The sequence below is a fragment of the Eretmochelys imbricata genome, chromosome 1 (assembly GCF_965152235.1).
Source record: "Eretmochelys imbricata isolate rEreImb1 chromosome 1, rEreImb1.hap1, whole genome shotgun sequence".
NCBI classification, from domain to species: domain Eukaryota; kingdom Metazoa; phylum Chordata; order Testudines; family Cheloniidae; genus Eretmochelys; species Eretmochelys imbricata.
The window spans coordinates 277,966,430-277,986,527 of record NC_135572.1 but is presented as its reverse complement, the minus strand read 5'-3'; the positions used below and the strand labels follow the sequence as shown (position 1 = coordinate 277,986,527).

At 43.3% G+C, this 20,098-nt stretch overlaps 1 protein-coding gene and 1 long non-coding RNA gene across 2 annotated transcripts in view; one reads left to right on the top strand and one right to left on the bottom strand.

Annotated features, from left to right (window-relative positions):
• The first annotated feature begins 3,254 nt into the window (after positions 1–3,254).
• MRPL42 (mitochondrial ribosomal protein L42) lies at positions 3,255–18,230 on the top strand. Its single transcript, XM_077832358.1, has 6 exons — positions 3,255–3,413; positions 11,109–11,296; positions 14,183–14,246; positions 15,375–15,459; positions 16,222–16,385; positions 18,106–18,230. Exons 2-6 carry the CDS (start codon positions 11,212–11,214, stop codon positions 18,149–18,151), a joined length of 444 nt encoding a protein of 147 aa, XP_077688484.1. The 5' UTR covers positions 3,255–3,413; positions 11,109–11,211; the 3' UTR covers positions 18,152–18,230.
• The window catches only part of LOC144273676 (uncharacterized), a 118,755-nt gene continuing 110,479 nt past the window's right edge, over positions 11,823–20,098 (bottom strand). The window contains exon 4 of the long non-coding RNA XR_013347781.1: positions 11,823–11,895. This is a non-coding gene — a long non-coding RNA (uncharacterized LOC144273676). The remainder of the gene's footprint in view (positions 11,896–20,098) is intronic.

Here is a 20,098-nt window from a genome sequence, read left to right as displayed (position 1 = left end):
TACATAGCCAGACAATCCTGCTGTCAGGGTGTCAATGCCTGAGATGATGGGGCGTCCAGGATTTCCAGGTTTATGGATCTTGGGTAGCAGATAGAATACCCCAGGTCAGTGTTCCAGGGGTGTGTCTGTGCGGATTTGTTCTTGTGCTTTTTCAGGGAGTTTCTTGAGCAAATGGTGTCGTTTCTTTTGGTAACCCTCAGTGGGATCAGAGGGTAATGGCTTGAAGAAAGTGGTGTTGGAGAGCTGCCTAGCAGCCTCTTGTTCATATTCCGACCTATTCATGATGACGACAGTACCTTCTTTGTCAGCCTTTTTGATTATGATGTCAGAGTTGTTACTGAGGCTGTGGATGGCAACATTCACCAACATTCCACACAAAGATGGACTACAAGCCATCAGGAACAGTGTCCCCGATAATGTCAAGGCAAACCTGGTGGCTGAACTTTGTGACTTTGTCCTCACCCACAACTATTTCACAGTTGGGGACAATGTATACCTTCAAACCAGCGGCACTGCTATGGGTACCCGCATGGCCCCACAGTATGCCAACATTTTTATGGCTGACTTAGAACAACGCTTCCTCAGCTCTCGTCCCCTAATGCCCCTACTCTACTTGCGCTATATTGATGACATCTTCTTCATCTGGATCCATGGAAAGGAAGCCCTTGGGGAATTCCACCATGATTTCAACAATTTCCATCCCACCATCAATCTCAGCCTGGACCAGTCCACACAAGAGATCCACTTCCTGGACTCTACGGTGCTAATAAGCGATGGTCACATAAACACCACCCTACACCGGAAACCTACTGACCGCTATTCCTACCTACATGCCTCCAGTTTTCACCCAGATCACACCACACGATCCATTGTCTACAGCCAGGCTCTACGATACAACCGCATTTGCTCCAACCCCTCAGACAGAGACAAACACCTACAAGATCTCTATCAAGCATTCTTACAATTACAATACCCACCTGCTGAAGTGAAGAAACAAATTGACAGAGCCAGAAGAGTACCCAGAAGTCACCTAAAACAGGACAGGCCCAACAAAGAAAATAACAGAACGCCACTAGCCAACACCTTCAGCCCCCAACTAAAACCTCTCCAACACATCATCAAGGATCTACAACCTATCCTGAAGGACAACCCATCACTCTCACAGATCTTGGGAGACAGACCAGTCCTTGCTTATAAACAGCCCCCCAACCTGAAGCAAATGCTCACCAGCAACCACATACCACACAACAGAACCACTAACCCAGGAACCTATGCTTGCAACAAAGCCCGTTGCCAGCTGTGCCCACATATCTATTCAGGGGACACCATCATAGGGCCTAATCACATCAGCCACACTGTCAGAGGCTCATTCACCTGCACATCTACCAATGTGATATATGCCATCATGTGCCAGCAATGGCCCTCTGCCATGTACATTGGTCAAACTGGACAGTCTCTATGTAAAAGAATAAATGGACACAAATCAGATGTCAAGAATTATAACATTTGTAAACCAGTCGGAGAACACTTCAATCTCTCTGGTCACTCGATATACAGACCTAAAAGTCACAATATTACAACAAAAAGACTTCAAAAATAGACTCCAACGAGAGACTGCTGAATTGGCATTAATTTGCAAACTGGATACAATTAACTTAGGCTTGAATAGAGACTGGGAGTGGATGGGTCATTACACAAAGTAAAACTATTTCCCCATGTTTATTCCCCCTCCCCCCACTGTTCCTCAGACATTCTTGTCAACTGCTGGAAATGTCCCACCTTGATCATCACTACAAAAGATTTTCTTCTCCCCTCTCACCCCCCGCTCTCCTGCTGGTATTAGCTCATCTTAAGTGATCATTCTCCTTACAGTAAAAAGAAAAGGAGGACTTGTGGCACCTTAGAGACTAACAAATTTATTTGAGCATAAGCTTTCGTGAGCTACAGTTCACTTCATCGGATGCATGCTCAAATAAACTGGTTAGTCTCTAAGGTGCCACTAGTACTCCTTTTCTTTTTGCGAATACAGACTAACACGGCTGCTACCCTGAAACCTCTCCTTACAGTGTGTATGATAACACCCATTGTTTCATGTTCTCTGTGTATATAAATCTCCCCATGGTATTTTCTACTGAATGCATCCGATGAAGTGAGCTGTAGGTCACGAAAGCTTATGCTCAAATACGTTTGTTAGTCTCTAAGGTGCCACAAGTGTTCCTTTTCTTTTTGCGAATAGAGACTAACATGGCTGCTACTCTGAAACTTGTCATTATACATTGTAGGGATTTTATGCTTTTACTGAAACATCTCAATTTAGCAACTTGCGTAGATGGACCACTTTTCTGATCTCCTCTGTGGAAATTCCTGTTTCCATCTAATAAAGTATCTGTTAAATACTAGTCCAAATATAGGGACCATTAGGAGAGAAACAAAAGCCAGTAAACAATCTAACCATGAAGCATTTAAGGAGCCAAAAATTAAACAAGCCATTGCCTGTAAACTGCCTAGAATTAATGCTGGGTATTTATCAGTGACCTATGAAGATAACCTGGGCCCAATCCTGCAACCCTTATTTCAGACAAGACTCCCACTGAAGATTAATGGAAGCATTACCTAAATAAAGACTGAAGAGAACAACTTTTGAGGTAACATTACAGAGATGACCTTGCACTTCAGCTAAAGGTCATGCGGCTGGGCACACTGAGCCCAACACCAGTAGGACTGGGGGGATACTAGGGCCTAGCACCCCAGCTGGTGGCAGGCAGGGCGGGGGCTGGGCCTGGCACCCTTGGTTGCTGGCAGGAGGGAGAGAGACGTGGGGCTGGGCCTGGCACCCCTGGCTGGTGGTGGGACAGAGCTGCTGGGCCTGGCACCCGTGACACCCCTAGGGGTGAGGTTGGGCCTGGCACCCCTAGCTTGTGGCCGGCAGGGGAGGCGAAGCTGGCACCCCCAGCTGATGGTGGGCAGGGTTAGACTTGGCCCCCCCACTGGTGGCACGTGAGAGAGAGTGGGGTTGGGCCTGGCGCTCCTGGGTGGGGGCGGGGGGTAGATGCTGGGCCTGGCTCCCCCCCCCGGCTGGTGGTGGGGGGGAGGGACGTCTGGGTCTGCCCCCTCCCCTCGCAGCTGGTGGTGGGTGGGAGAGACGGGTGGGTCTGGGCCGGGCAGAACACTCCGCGGGAGGGAGGTTTGGTCGCTGGCTGTTTGTATCTAGCCCATACACGGCTTAGGACTACAATTCCCAGTATGCTTTGCGGGTGAGTCTACGTCACCGGAAATGTAGGTCGCACTGCGTCCGGTCCCCGTGAGGAAGGCAGCGGGCCAGAGTGTACAGACTGATTGATTGAACGTCTCTCAGTCGAATCTGTGGAGCCCCGCAGGACAAGATGATGGTGCCGCTCTCCGGGCTGGGCCAGGTAAGCGCCGTTCCCAACTGGCCGGGCGCGGCCTGGCTCTGCGCTCCCGCGGCGCTGTGTGACTGGCGGGCTCGGCGGGGCCGCGGCTCCCGGGTTGGGGGTGCAGAGGGATGGAAGGCGATGATGGGCTGTGGCGGGAGCCTGAACAGCGCGTGAGCGGCCAGAGACGTAACGTCACAATCTGCTCCTGCCGGCGAACCGAATTGTTCGGCTGCTAATCAGCCTGCGAAGTGAGCATGCGCAGTAACATCCGCTGTCGTCTCTGCCACTCTCCCAGCCTGGTCCCTGCCGTTCACGGGGCTGGAAGGGGGAGGCGAGGGAGGGGCAGGATCTGAGGAGGGGGGGTATGGAAGCCCCGGAGGGTCAAACAGCTGTTCTTGTGCTGTTTTGTGGCTTCCGGTTCCGAACGCGTTTGTTGGTTCTCTGGGGCGCTCTCCGGTGGGTGCTTCTCGGGACCCTCGGGCTTCCGGGAGACCGACCGACTCGGGAACAATCCGTGTGTAGGTCGCACTTAGGGGATAACAGGGTTATAAGGAGTAGCCAGCAGGGATTTGTCAAGAGCCAATCATGCCAACCAACCTAATCGCCACCTTTGTCAGGGTGAGCGGCCCAGGGGCTAGGGGGAAGCATTAGACGTGATAAGTTCGTTGCATTAAGGCTTCTGACCGTCCCATACGATCGTCTCAGAAGCAAACTAGCGATTTGTTAGTAGTCTATGTGAAACTAGTGTAAGGTGGGTGCACAACTGGTTGAAAGATCATACTCAGAGTTGTTATGAATGGTTCGTTGTCAAAGTACATGGGCATATCTAATGGAGTCCCGCAGCGCTCAGTTCTGGGTCCTGTACTAGTCAATGTTTTCATTAATGAAATAGATAAGGAAGTGGAGAGAGTGCTTATGCAATTTGAAAAGGAGGACTTGTGGCACCTTAGAGACTAACCAATTTATTTGAGCATGAGCTTTCGTGAGCTACAGCTCACTTCATCAGATACATACCGTGGAAACTGCAGCAGACTTTATATATACACAGAGAATATGAAACAATACCTCCTCCCACCCCACTGTCCTGCTGGTAATAGCTTATCTAAAGTGAGCATCAGGTTAGGCCATTTCCAGCACAAATCCAGGTTTTCTCACCCTCCACCCCCCCACACAAATTCACTCTCCTGCTGGTGATAGCCCATCCAAAGTGACAAATCCTAAAGGATGACCCAACACTCTCACAAATCTTGGGAGACAGGCCAGTCCTTGCCTACAGACAGCCCCGCAACCTGAAGCAAATACTCACCAACAACCACATACCACACAACAGAACCACTAACCCAGGAACTTATCCTTGCAACAAAGCCCGTTGCCAATTGTGCCCACATATCTATTCAGGGGACACCATCACAGGGCCTAATAACATCAGCCACACTATCAGAGGCTCGTTCACCTGCACATCCACCAATGTGATTTATGCCATCATGTGCCAGCAATGCCCCTCTGCCATGTACATTGGTCAAACTGGACAGTCTCTACGTAAAAGAATAAATGGACACAAATCAGATGTCAAGAATTATAACATTCATAAACCAGTCGGAGAACACTTCAATCTCTCTGGTCACGCAATCACAGACATGAAGGTCGCTATCTTAAAACGAAGAAACTTCAAATCCAGACTCCAGCGAGAAACTGCTGAATTGGAATTCATTTGCAAATTGGATACTATTAATTTAGGCTTAAATAGAGTCTGGGAGTGGCTAAGTCATTATGCAAGGTAGCCTATTTCCTCTTGTTTTTTCCTACCCCCCCCCCCCCCGATGTTCTGGTTTAACTTGGTTTTAAACTTGGAGAGTGGTCAGTTTGGATGAGCTATTACCAGCAGGAGAGTGAGTCTGTGTGTGTATGGGGGTGGGTTTTTGGAGGGGGGTGAGGGAGTGAGAGAACCTGGATTTGTGCAGGAAATGGCCTAACTTCATTATCATGCACATTGTGTAAAGAGTTGTCACTTTGGATGGGCTATCACCAGCAGGAGAGTGAATTTGTGTGGGGGGGTGGAGGGTGAGAAAACCTGGATTTGTGCTGGAAATGGCCTAACCTGATGCTCACTTTAGATAAGCTATTACCAGCAGGACAGTGGGGTGGGAGGAGGTATTGTTTCATATTCTCTGTGTATATATAAAGTCTGTTGCAGTTTCCACGGTATGCATCTGATGAAGTGAGCTGTAGCTCACGAAAGCTCATGCTCAAATAAATTGGTTAGTCTCTAAGGTGCCACAAGTCCTCCTTTTCTTTTTGCGAATACAGACTAACATGGCTGTTACTCTGAAACTTATGCAATTTGTGGATGATTCCAAGCTGGGCAGGAGTGATGAGTATTTTGGTGGACAGGATTAGAGTTCAAAGTGAGCTTGACAAATTACAGAATTAGTCTAAAATCAACCAGATGAAATTCAATAGAAACAAGTACAAAGTACTGCATTTAGGAAGGAAACCTCAAATGCACAGCTACAAAATGGGGAATAACTGGTTAAATTGTAGTACTGCTGAAGAGGATGTGGGGATTATAGTGGGTAAGGAATTGAATATGCATCAACAATGTGATGCCTTTGTGAAAAAGGTTAATAACATTTTGTGGTATATTAACAAGAGTGTAATATGTAAGATGGAGGAGGTAATTGTCCCACTCTACTCAGCCCTGATGAGACCCCAGCTGGAATACTGTGTCCACTTCTGTGCGCCACGGTTCAGGAAAGATGTGGATAAATTGGAGAGAGCCCAGAGGAGAGAAACAAAAATGATAAAACGTTTAGAAAACTTGACCTCTGAGGAAAGGTTAAAAAAACTGGGCATGTTTAGTCTTGAGGAAAAAAGACTGCGAGGGGACCTTAATCCTTTATATCGGTTGGATGGAGTCCTAATGCTGACCATAACTAGTTTGTCTTTTGGTGAAACTGAAGTGCCTTGTGTCCACTATGTTTTTACAGTGGGATAGCGAATACATGTTAGTTACTCCATGGTAAAAACACACACTGTCTTAGCACAGGGACAGACTATAATGCTGACTCATATATTAGATGCACCATTATTGTTCATGGCTTTGCAACTCTCATGCTGATTGTGTGGTTAATACTGCATCAGAAGCATTTGCATCTGATTGTCTGCAGCGCCTCCCCTTCCCCCCAATTTGTATGGGTGTCATGGAAAACCAGTTAAAGCATTTTAATGTAAAGGAATTAACAGTAGCTTTTCCTCCTTCAAATTCCCTTTCCTTACTAAGGGCTTGTCAATGTGGACACAATGGAGGTGTGAAGTTAATGCACATCCATTACAGCTCTTTAAATCGCTGTATGGATGCTCTTGTTCATAAGTAAAGTGGCCTTAATTTTGATGACAGGGCAACCTAGAAGATTACAGGAATCTTTCCCCAAAACACGATATATTAATCATCCATCCTTTGATCTGTCTTGAACATTTCTAAAGGCTTTTATAGTCCCAGTGTAACTTAGTTTTGTTTTTTATTTAAAGTCCAAAGAGAAGGAGGGAAGCAATGGAGCTTAACTTTTCTGAGTGTGGCTCTTTGTAAAAAGCCTTTCCAGTAGTTCACAGGGATCTGTTTTGTGCTGACAAAGTTTCACTACATGGTTCAAAGTTAATTTAAGGTGACGTGCTCCTTCTCTGTGCTATGTGCTGTTCAGGACAGTGAAGGCCTGGCAGTGTCATGGTAGATCCTGCCAGGCATGCAGAGGTTGTTGGCACTCCCCTGTATAAGCAATGCACGCAAAGTGGTGGCACTCTTGTCCCATAAGAATTAACCAATTAATCTACAGTTTGGTGCTTTAAAGTGTAAAGATTCCTTTTTGATCTCAGCCCACACATGATGTAAACCATATCTTTATTAACTATGTGCTCCCAGGAAGATTTAACTTACAAACACAGCATTATCTTACATCTCTCTTACATTATGATGGTAATATTAATGAGTCCTTAGTGCAATATCCACAAACATGCGAGAACACAGTCTGCATAGGCTACAACAAAAATATTTTCAGCTCACTACACATTGTGATGTTATGTCTCAGCACATTTGAAAACTCCTGATCCAGAAATGGGGTGTGGCAGTTACTAGACATACTCTGCATTTGTTTCTGATGAAGTTGCATAGGATGTCTTTCATTATAGGCAAGCTACCGGGCAAGTCATTGCCTCTTTACACACCTGATTGGCATAGCTATTAGGACTCAAGGGGAAATGTTTAAATATATCTGTTTGACAGCAGTGCTAGATGCTATACATGTCTGCTGTGAGGGGTGGTTTTGCTGACAACACTAATTCTGAAGTGTTCTGAACAGGATGCCGATGTTCTTACCAAGATCTGAAGAAGCCAGGCCCATATACTGTATATTATAACCACATTATAGAGACTGAGGCCTAGATTCACAGAGATACTTAAAGGCCCAAGTCCAAGTTTTATGTTGCTAAAACTTCCAATGAACCTTGTAGGTGCCTAAACTCACTCAGTGCCTACATTTCCAGGATAAAAGTTCCCAAGTCGTCTAACTTTCTGCCTTTGAGCATGCGCAGTGCTTCCTTACTCTACGCATCCAGACGCCGATCTCCTGCTTAAGCTGCAGGGCAGTTCATGAAGGGAAGGGAAGATAGGTATTTGTCCACATAAGTCAAGTGCTGGGCCTGATCTGGTCGGTGTGCTTAGAGGCTGCTTACTAGGGTGGGTCCCATTCAAAATCTGGCTGTAGGAGGTAGTGGTATCCACCGTATAACTTTTAGCACAGTGGGTAGAACGCTCACCATAGGCTCCTCCTCCTGAAAAGCTTCTGGTGTTAGTGCACCAGTGCTTATTCACCCCTCCTTGACAGTGCAGATAAGTCTCTCTCCCCCTCCCCTGCAGGGAGCAGCCAGGGCTGGGTCAAATCAACCACCAGAAATCTCCCTTGACTGCAGGAAGCTCTACACTGTTGCGGGAAGGTCTGCATGAAGAGGGGGTCAGGATCAGTGAGGTGGTGAGGCTTGGCAGGGAGGGGTTAGGTGCAGGGGGATTGGGCAGACAGGGGGAGCAGCACTGCATAAAGTGATCCCTTCCCCCCACTTCCTGGCACCATTGCTCCTCAGCCACAGGGGGAGGGGTCACAGTACAGGAAGCTGGTCCCCCTGTCTCCCTGATTCTCCCCCCCCCACCGCCCCTCAAACCCCCTCCCTGTTGAGCCTCATTTCCCCACCCCCCTGCACCCAGAACCCTCCCACCAAACCACCCCGCCAAGCCTGACCTCCTGAATCAGAAGCCTCTGGCACCCAGACCTCTCTGCATCCAGAATCCCTGCACACACACCCCCCGAGCCTCACCCTCTGCATTGGGAGCCCCCCACTGAACCCCAACCAGCTGTACCCTGACCCCTACCCCACCAAGCCCCACTCCCCCAGCACCCAGACTGCCTGCTGAGCCCCCACACCTCCCCCCGGCTGAGCCCTGAGCCCCATTCCCCCTGCACCCAGAACCCCCCAACAAGCCCTATGCATCCTGATCTCTTCCCCCCCCCCCCCACATACACACACACCTGGATTCTCCACTGAGCTCCCACAGCCAGATTGGTTCTGTGTGGCACAATGTACTCTTGAGGGAATTCTGCACCAAAAATTAAAAATACGGTGCCTAAAAATTTTAAAGTTCTGCATAATTTTATTTGTCAAAATAACACAATATAATCACACCATTTTCAGTTATTTTGGTAATTCATTTCAAAATACTTGTAAGCAAATAATAGTATGCAAATGTAGTATGCAAGGTCTTGGAAAAAATTTTGAAGGAGAAGGTAGTTAAGGACATTGAAGTCAATGGTAAATGGGACAAAATACAACATGGTTTTACAAAAGGTAGATCGTGCCAAACCAACCTGATCTCCTTCTTTGAGAAAGTAACAGATTTTTTAGATAAAGGAAACGCAGTGGATCTAATTTACTTAGATTTTAGTAAGGCGTTTGATACGGTGCCACATGGGGAATTATTAGTTAAATTGGATAAGATGGGCATCAATAGGAATATTGAAAGGTGGATAGGGAATTGGTTAAAGGGGAGACTACAACGGGTCCTACTGAAAGGTGAACTGTCAAGTTGGAGGGAGGTTACCAGTGGAGTTCCTCAGGGATCGGTTTTGGGACCAATCTTATTTAATCTTTTTATTACTGACCTGGGCACAAAAAGTGGGAGTGTGCTAATAAAGTTTGCAGATGATACAAAGCTGGGAGGTATTGCTAATTTAGAGAAGGACAGGGATACCCTACAGGAGGATCTGGATGACCTTGTAAACTGGAGTAATAGGAATAGGATGAAATTTAATAGTGAGAAGTGTAAGGTCATGCATTTAGGGATTAATAACAAGAATTTTAGTTATAAGCTAGGGACGCATCAACTAGAAGTAACGGAGGAGGAAAAGGACCTTGGAGTATTGGTTGATCATAGGATGACTATGAGCTGCCAATGTGATATGGCTGTGAAAAAAGCTAATGTCGTCTTGGGATGCATCAGGAGAGGTATTTCCAGTAGGGATAAGGAGGTTTTAGTACCGTTATATAAGGCACTGGTGAGACCTCACCTGGAGTACTGTGTGCAGTTCTGGTCTCCCATGTTTAAGAAGGATGAATTCAAACTGGAACAGGTACAGAGAAGGGCTACTAGGATGATCCGAGGAATGGAAAACTTGTCTTATGAAAGGAGACTCAGGGAGCTTGGCTTGTTTAGCCTAACTAAAAGAAGGCTGAGGGGAGATATGATTGCTCTCTATAAATATATCAGAGGGATAAATACCAGAGAGGGAGAGGAATTATTTAAACTCAGTACCAATGTGGACACAAGAACAAATGGATATAAACTGGCCACTAGGAAATTTAGATTAGAAATTAGACGAAGGTTTCTAACCATCAGAGGAGTGAAGTTTTGGAATAGCCTTCCGAGGGAAGTAGTGGGGGCAAAAGATCTATCTTGCTTTAAGATTAAACTCGATAAGTTTATGGAGGAGATGGTATGATGGGATAACATGGTTTTGGTAATTAAATATTCATGGTAAATAGGCCCAATGGCCTGTGATGGGTTTTAGATGGGGTAAGATCCAAGTTACCTGGGAAAGAATTTTCTGTAGTATCTGGCTGATGAATCTTGCCCATATGCTCAGGGTTTAGCTGATCGCCATATTTGGGGTCGGGAAGGAATTTTCCTCCAGGGCAGATTGGAAGAGGCCCTGGAGGTTTTTCGCCTTCCTCTGTAGCATGGGGCACGGGTCACTTGCTGGAGGATTCTCTGCTCCTTGAGGTCTTTAAACTACAATTTGAGGACTTCAATAGCACAGATATAGGTGTGAGGTTTTTTTTGTAGGAGTGGTGGGTGAAATTCTGTGGCCTGCGTTGTGCAGGAGGTCAGACTAGATGATCATAATGGTCCCTTCTGACCTAAATATCTAAAAATAAAATATCTATGAAAGTGGTGTGATTATATTGTGTTATTTCACAGAATTTTATAATATTGTGCACAGAATTTTTAATTTTTTGGCACAGAATTCCCTCAGGAGTACTAATTCTTAATTCATTACAAATATTTCGAGCACTTATTGAACAATATTTAAGGTGCTGTGCAAGTCATATATTTCATAGATCTTGAATCTTTTATTAATAAACTAATTGTCAACCCTTTTGTCTCCTGAACAGTGATGAAACCTGCTCCTTCAGAAGGGTGTTCTGCAGTAAAAAGGATACCATTTATGTCCAGAATATTTCTTTCTCCATCACCAATTTTCTGTCTCCTGTGAGCATGGCAGTAGCATTGAGAAGAGCTTTGTGGTCCCGTACCATGTGGATGCATTTAGCAACATTCAGTAGGCAGGCCTCAGTACAGAGTAAGACATAGTGCTGCTTTATAAAAATCCTATGTTTAGAAATTTTCTGTTTTTTGTTGTTTTTTCCCCAAAGACACTCTTGCATTGATACTTGTTCTGAGCAACATTTACAGTAACACAGGCAGGGAAGGGATCTTTATATTTCATCTGCTTAAAGTTTGATATTTATGGAGTTATGTGCTTTGTTACAAAGTCATGTTTCGACTTGGCTGCCTTTGAAGTTTCCAGTGTTGAACTTTAAAATAGATTAGCTCCATTAACCAGGCTTTAAAGAGCATTTTAACATTAGGAGGAATCTGAGATTTGAAAACTTGATTTCTTAGGCTCACGTTTACCTTCTCTTGAACTGAAAAAATATTGCTGAGAAAAAGTCTATAAGAAAATATAATTCCTTGACATAAGTGGACAAGGAACAATAATATGCAGTGTTGCCTGATTTTACAATATTTCAGATTGGCTTTTGGGGAGGTGTTAGTTGAGGGTAGCAATATGTGGAAGAAAAAGCGCTGGGAATCTGGAGCTGTAGGCAGCGCCAAGAACATCGTATTTGTAGTATCTCCATCTTGATATAAAATCGAAGATGAGCTACGTTGCTTCTTCTAAAATGTGAAAGCAAAAGTTGGAAGAAAAACATTCTGTCAGTTGTACTGATTCTGGGTTTTCTGCTTCCAAAACTCCTTATTGTTTCCTGTGAATGTAATTCAGAGCTTGAAGTGTAGTGGTAATAAGAAGAAAAAGAGTACTTGTGGCACCTTAGAGACTAACCAATTTATTTGAGCATGAGCTTTCGTGAGCTACATCCGATGAAGTGAGCTGTAGCTCACGAAAGCTCATGCTCAGATAAATTGGTTAGTCTCTAAGGTGCCACAAGTACTCCCTTTCTTTTTGCAAATACAGACTAACACGGCTGCTACTCTGAAACCAGTGGTAATAAAATCTCTCACCACGCTGAAGCTTAAGTGTGAATGAACACCAGGCAGTGCCAACAAATGTAGAGTTTTGCCAGTAAAACTTGTCGTAGACTTGGCCTAGCTTTAGGTTTCTGTGCCTGTTCTTGTGAAATATGTGGGACGTAAGATACTTGTGTGTTTCTGCCATAAGCAATGGAGTATTAATAGTTAACAATATCCACGCTTGTAGTAAATAGTAAAGTAATGGAACATTAGAAGAACTGTACCCAGACTAATTATTTTTATGATCCCTTTCAGATATCAGTAATGAGTTTGGAGTTCTTGAGCCTAATTTCTTACAAAGATATGCATATCATCCTAACAAATCCCTGAAAAATATCAGTTTAAAAAAACCCATAAATCTCAGTTCAGGTTACTACTACACATGCTTCTTGATAAAATCATCCTCAAAGTGGAGACACACTGAAACGCAAGTATTTTAAAAAAAACCAACCCACACGTGGAAGAGTACATCATAAGATAGCTGTAAAATGTATGCGTTTACTACCCTGTGATCTGGCCAGAACCCAGAAATAATGCATGTGCTCATGAATTACTGTTGAACTAAAACCCCATACAGTTTTGGGCCTGAAGATGCTGCAATTCCATGAAACATGAAAGCATTTTTGGAATTGGATGTCATGGATAACAGTCTTTGTATTCATAATTTCTCGTTCTGTATATCTGTTAGCCTGGCAAAGCAAGGTTCTACGTAACTTTCTGGCATTTCTGTTTGTCTGTATGTAACGTGATAGTTTTTGAACACTGCATCTGATCAATTCCAAAATTTCAGGGAATGTTCTAGGCATCAGTGGGCAGAATCATAATGATTTTGGTGAAAATCAGAAAACCAGGACAGCCAGCTTTACAGGAAAATCAGACTGCCTAGTATTGCAGGCAGAGGAATCTCTGCAGTGCCCCCTGCTGTGTCATATCAGAGGCAGTATCTTAACTTGCATGGGGAGATTGTCTGTAGCCTTGAGTATAAGAAAGGTAAGGGTTTTAAAGGAAGGAGTTTTGGGTGTCAGGGAGAAACAGACATGGAGCAGGGAGGAGTTGGGTTGGGGAAAGCAGCAGGTACTGGGGTGGCAGGGGAGAGCAGGGACCTGGGGGTTGAGAGGCAGGGGGTTGGGAGTTATGGTGGTGAGGAAGCAGGGACCAGGAATGGGGGAAGTAGAGATAGAAAAATCAGGGACTAGAAGTGTGGGGGCAGTTAGAGACTGTCTATAAAAAACCCTAGGGTTTCAGCTCCACCTCTGCAAAAATTGCCTGGAAGGAGAAAGGCAGGCCCTGTGTTTGGGGGAACTGATTCCCAGCCAGGGCTTTGGGCAAGGGGTCAACCTCTGGGAACAGGTGAGAAGACGACGGAGGCATAGGCTGAGTAACTAGAGGGTAAAGGGCAAGGCAGCTCTATGAGCAGGGGCTGGGGAATGTAACCCCCACCTCCCCGATCCCTATTTCTGCCTCCCTCATGGTTCCTGTCATCGCTTCGGTACACACGCTTGCAACAGGCAGCAGCTTAAGATGGGACTTTCTGTAATTGAGTGCAAGTTTGGCCTACAGAAGCAACGAAGTAATGCAACCTTCTAGTATAGCAGTGTTCTTATTTCACTGTGTAAGAAACTTACTTTAGGAGTAGTGTGCTTGGCCAGTTTCGTATGGTATGGGTTTTTTGCAACTTCTTAGAATTGTACCTGGATAACACTGGGATAGCACCCAGATACTGGGCCAGTTGCAGTTTTAGAAATATGTATTATAATAGGATTGAAATATTGGCATGATATTCCAGACACTTTCTAAATGGATTGGTTAAACTTAAACTAAATGTGCATTTCTGGTTGAGCTCACTCACGTTTGAGATAACGGAATGCAGGTGTAAAGTTATTTCTGCTGCAGTTTCATTTGTTCTCATTGGTGTTTTTTCTCATCTTTGCAGATGGAGCAATGCATTGTGCTCGCCATAAATCTACATATTCAGTTCTTCCAGAGGACTATAACTGGTACACAGTTAAATCTATTTTGACCCACTATGGACTTCATTTGACCCATAGCTTCAGGGATACATATTGGAGTAATTGCCCTACCTGCTGTTAGTCTTGCTGTTTTATTTATGCCAATTATTCCTTTTGCAAGTTTTGGATCTAGCCATTTTCTGAAGAATAGCCTTGTTTCTAGACATAAGGCTTGTGAAACTAATGTTCCAAATGTGAATCAAGTGAAAAATCAATGCAGTGTTGTCTTCCTCAATCTATAGACAAAGGGCTGTCATGCCTCTGCTGATATTCATAGGTTTGTCAAGAAGCCTGGTGAAATTAAAGAGCATGGCTGCTTTTCAGTACTTCGACAAAAGTCATGGCACTTTCATGCAGCTGCTTGGGAAAGTTGAGTAGCAACATAATCCGTTACTGGAGTTCTTTACTGGGTAGAAATCTAAAAAAGATGGGGAAGGGAGGGTAGAATAGTGTAGACCCTCTCACCTCCTAGACGCTAACAGGCTCTCCAGGGAAGATGAGACAAGCCTCATCTCTTCCAGCAAAATGAGTTTGGTGGAGCTACACATTTATCATGCTTACTAGGTAGAAGCTGACTGGTAGGGCCTCGCACTTGGTAGAAATCCCAGCTCCCTTTCCTGCCCAGTGGATTAGAGGTGCTGGACACTTCTGTAGGGCATTGGCCCTGAAATTCATTGAGAGGGGTTAGTTGTCATCGTCTTTCGTGCTTTATTTCTGGCTTCTAGGTATCTTGTAGACATTTTAAGCCTAGTTTCCAAATATTTTCAAAAAAACAAACAAGATACAAAATATTATGAGGAAACTATCTGGAAATCATATGTACTTAACCCTGGTACTGGGTACAATTTTCAAAGATGTCTAAGTGACTCAGGAGTCTTAAGTCCCATTGAAAGTTTGTGGTTCTTAGGCTGCTAAATCACGTAGTAAAATTTTCGAGATTGCTGTCTAAAGTTCAAAAGACAACTTGTGCACAGAAATCCCTTGACTTTCCACCGGTTTCTTGGTCAGCCAATCTGACTCATGTCTCTTCCGGAGTGCTCTCACCTGAGCAAGAGGGTGGACTTTATTGGAATACAGGGATACAACTGATCTAGATAATTTTTTCATCTTTTATAGTAAAGTGGAACTTTCCATGACATCAGATGGAAGGACAATTGTCTGCTACCATCCTTCCGTTGAAATTCCATATGAGCACACACAGGTATATACAGATTGCACAACTATGTTTCCTGTTTGCTTGAAAGCACAGACAATCTTTAATTTGGCCAATAATGTTCTTTTGAGCTATCCCTTTTTTAGCTCTTACAAAGTGTCTCAGTACACTGGATAACATAGCCAGAATATTGTGATATAAATTTATAATGAATTTGGCTACTATCTAGAGGTAGTTCAAACTGTTAGTGGAAGCAGGGAAAATATACCATGAAGATGCGTGCAGTATATGAATCTGAATAGAACAGATCTGGGTTCTCCTTCTGACTGCCACTCACTCCTGTGTGGTCTTGGACCAGTCAGTTCATATCTCTGTGCTATAGTTCCACAGGAGAGATTCACCTGCAGGGGATACAAATAGATTCCCATGTAGGCATGGGAGATATAATTCTGGGAAAGAGATTCTAACCAGAGTAGGACAGGCACAGAGTGGATTGATTTAAATCAAAGCAAATCTGGCAGTCTGTGGGAGCCTAACCTGCCTCTAAAACCTTAAATTTTGAGAAATTAATTTTCTTTCCATCATTTGTGCCCTTTGTATTCTTTGCACTTACTCAGCTTGCATAAGATAAAACAGACTAGATAGACTTTTTGTTTAGAGACAGTTTCACTTTCTAATTCTTATGCACTAGTAAAATACTACAGTGATTGGATTGCGAACAGTTCAGAGCAGTGTTTAAATGTTTTAATTAGGGTTAAGGAATACTAAAAGCTTACTAAAGTAATGTGCTCATTACTGATGATTTTGTAGCCCATACCTCGACCAGATCCAGTGGATAACAAAGAAGAAACACATGATCAAGTGCTGAAATCCAGATTGGAAGTGAAGGAGCTAAAGAATAGCAAAGGTCCTACATTTGAGGAGCTCAGCAAAATGTTTTATACAACAAAACATCGCTGGTACCCTGTGGGACAGTAAGTGTCTTTTCTGAAGTATTTGTTCTTTGGGGGGTTGAAAAGAAAGAGGAATAAATAACATGGGCTAAATTCACCCCTACTGAAACTCATTAGGTACAACACAGTAATGTTAGCATCAAACTGTTAAATTTAAGTGTTATGTAAAATACTTATGTAGGGATAAATTCCTTAAGGAATTTTCACTGGAGATACTGTCTTAGAATCTCACCAAAAAGAGTATTGTATAGTAATGTCAAGGGAGATTTTTCTTCATCTGATTGATTAGATGATGATTCTGATATTCTTCGTTAATGTCTCACTAGGAAACCAATTTATTATGTAAAGTACCTTTTGACCAAGAACATTAGATTCTGCCTAGTATCTCTGTTGTAGATTAGACCCGCTCTGAGCAGCGTTAGATGACATGGTGCTTACCAGTGGCAGTCTACACTAGGGCTTCCACCGTGACTAACAACAGTGGAGTTACACCAATATTAGCAGTGGTGATAAGCTTGGTAATATGTCTGTAGTGTAGACAAGACCTTAGTTACTGACCTCAGTTTTCCCACTTTGGTCAAATTATTTTCTCTTCAGAGACTTATAGCCCTTGGGAAATAAAATTCTCAGCATTCTCTACCCCCGTTTGAATACTTACCTTCTCCAATGATAACTTTCTAGAATCCTTCCCAGTAGTAATTGCTTTTAGTCTTAAGTTACTGTGAAAAACACTGGATGCTCCTTGTTTGAAAGGGCCTGTGATAGGGAAACATTGTTAGCTCTTATATTTGCAGTCTCTTAAAAAGGTAAGATTTGTGAGGAGGAAGCACTCCTGATAAAGGTACTTCCACTTTAAGCATTATCTATGTTCAGCTGTGCCAGTGGAAACAAAGCTTGTTTTAGTCTCTGTCATGAGTCCTTTCTAAAAAGTGGCTTCATAACACTTCAAGTTAGCTGAAACTAACAGAGAACTGAGGAGCTGAATTCTTCCCTGAATGATTGCAATTATATAAGAAAAAGCATGTGGGACTAGATGAGGAGGAACTGGTTGTACAAACTTGTTCCAGTTGAAAAAACTGCTCTTTCACAATAAGCAACAAAATTTTGTTTCCTTGTGTATGAAATCAGGGATATCTTCTTCTGATCTAGTGTGCTGTTAGTTTTAGTTGAAAGTGAATTTTTGAATTTTTAGTTGAATTGACTATTAAAAAGATACCAGTTAGGCCAAACTGTTTTGTTTTTTTAAAGCTTTTAGAAAGTGGGAAGGAGTCATTGGTGGACTCATATGAGCAGATCCTGATGAAGGATCAGGTCATTTTTTTATTTTCTTGATGTTTGAGGACCCTTTTAAGCAAGGGAGAAGCTGACCATCTAGTGAAATGAATTTTATCCAAAGTGCTGTCAAGTGCATAGAGTAAATAAGCTTGGAAAACCTGAAGTTTTATTTGCCAATTGCTTTTAATAATCTTGGTGGTGGTTGTAACTAAAGTAGATACAAAATTCAGATGTGAATTTTCAAGTTGGTTGTATTGTGTACTTGTTCATGCAGCAGTAAATAGGGCAGTGTTATTTATGTAGGTAACGCCTTGTGAACAGAAAATAAATGTGTTGAGTAGCTCTTGTGTATCTTTTTATAGCTCTATTAATATGTAGGCTGTAGCCTACTGGTTACAAACAAATCCTGACAGGAAAATCCAAGACGACGTACCAAATTATCATCATTGCAATTTTTTTCTTCCAGGTATCACAGAAGACGCAAGAAACTCAATCCTCCTAAAGACAGATGATTACAATAATTTGTGTGTCTGCTCTGTGTCATCAACTATACTGGAAATAAACAATAAAAAGAGGAGTTTTGCTGATCAATTCTGTATTAGTGTTCTATCATTAGTCTTTTTTCCATAAATAAAACTTGATTCTAAAATTCTTGTATGGGTAGGAACAGAAGATCAGCATGGAAAGTCCCAGCAATAGAGCTGAATGCCTCAGGCTTCCTAGAAAACTGAAATTAAATAAGTGAAACACAGATGACCTTTAAGATTGAGATGAAAAGAATATTAGGCTCCTACAGCTGTTGATAGTTTCAAGTAATGTAATTGCCTCCAGGTACCACCTTACAAAGTGTCTAAAATTATCATCTCCTACTGAAACTGGCTAGGTCTAGTTACAGCTTAGTTTCAAGGTATAATTACTCATTTTTACAGACTGCCTGGAGCTCCTAAATATAGCTATTTATAAAGCTAACATTCAGTAAGGTTAAGTCAGATACATGTGACTGTATGGTTGTAGCTGTGTGGAGGAAGGGATGTCTGCCATGGTAGGGTAGTCCCTGACGATACCAGAGCCTTCCAACCTGTCATAGGATGGCTTGGCTCTTAAGAAGCACTTCTTCTAAAGTCTCTCTAAAGTTCAGAAGATTGTGATGTTTATATCCTCCATGTCCTAGTTGAAGTTTGCCTCATGTGGGTGATGTTTGTGGGTAGTCAGGACAGTAGAAAATAGGGTTTGACTACAAGCAATTTGAGCTAATAGATTAATGCTACCGAGGGCAAGCTTTAGCTGCCTTTTGGACCCTGGAAGGCTGAAAGCCTGGCAAATGCTCCATTTTATGGGAAGGGGCAGAGGACTGAAACCAGCCCCACTGAATCTGTTTAATGAAAGAAGTGACTCCTGCTGTATGGCACTAAGTATAAATACATATAAATTTTTGTTAGCTGTATTTGACATTACTTCTGAACACTTCAGTGTAACTGAAGCTCTCTTCCAGGCCAAAATCTAAAAGGTCTGTATAGTCCCTAGCAAAATGGGGCGGGGGCACTTGGGGTTGCTTGCTTTTTTTTAGAGTAACAGCTGTGTTAGTCTGTATTTGCAAAAAGAAAAAGAGTACTTGTGGCACCTTAGACACTAACCAATTTATTTGAGCATAAGCTTTCGTGAGCTACAGCTCACTTCATCGGATGTATACTGTGGAAAGTACAGAAGACTTTTTATACACACAAACCATGAAAAAATGGGTGATTATAAAAACGTATTCTGTACTTTCCACAGTATACATCCGATGAAGTGAGCTGTAGCTCACGAAGCTTATGCTCAAATAAATTGGTTAGTCTCTAAGGTGCCACAAGTACTCCTTTTCTTCTTGCTTTTTTTGTTTTTCCATGGTAGCCTCCAGCAGCCATTACACAGATTCTATTCCTGCATCTCTTTGTCCTCTGGGCTTTTGAGGCCTGACCTACCTTCTCCTGGGAAGAAAATGTCATGGTTGCTGGACATTAGGTGGGGACGAAGTGCAATTTGGAAAGGAAAAAACTCCTCAAACAACCAAGCACACCACCATCTGCTCAAGTATTTTTATATTAAATTCCCTACAATAGCAGCCACCTCTCTCAATAACATAGGAGTTTCTTTGGATCTCTTATGCCTACTATTGTTTTAGGCACCAGTCCTGTGTTAGGCAGTGCTAGCATGGATCCTTGTGTGTCTGGAGAGATCCAAATGACTTTGGTGGAGTCAGATTAGCAGATCCTGGTGCAGGATCAGGTCATTATTATTTTCTAGAGCGGCACCTAGATGCCCCAAACTAGATCATAGCCAGATGCTGTACAGTCAGTCAGTCACAGCCCTGAAGAGCTAACAACCAAAATAGAAAGAGGGTTGGAACAAGCAGGCACAAAAAGGCCAAGGTCAAACAGGTAAATGGTAGAGCCAGGAACAGAACTGTGGTCTCTTGAGTC

Excerpts from the sequence above, each read along its gene's own strand:
- MRPL42 (XM_077832358.1), top strand. The coding sequence starts at position 11,212 with ATGGCAGTAGCATTGAGAAGAGCTTTGTGGTCCCGTACCATGTGGATG. Across the intron at positions 14,247-15,374 it reads CTTCCAGAGGACTATAACTG|TAAAGTGGAACTTTCCATGA; the intron begins GTACACAGTTAA and ends CATCTTTTATAG. Across the intron at positions 15,460-16,221 it reads TTCCATATGAGCACACACAG|CCCATACCTCGACCAGATCC; the intron begins GTATATACAGAT and ends ATGATTTTGTAG.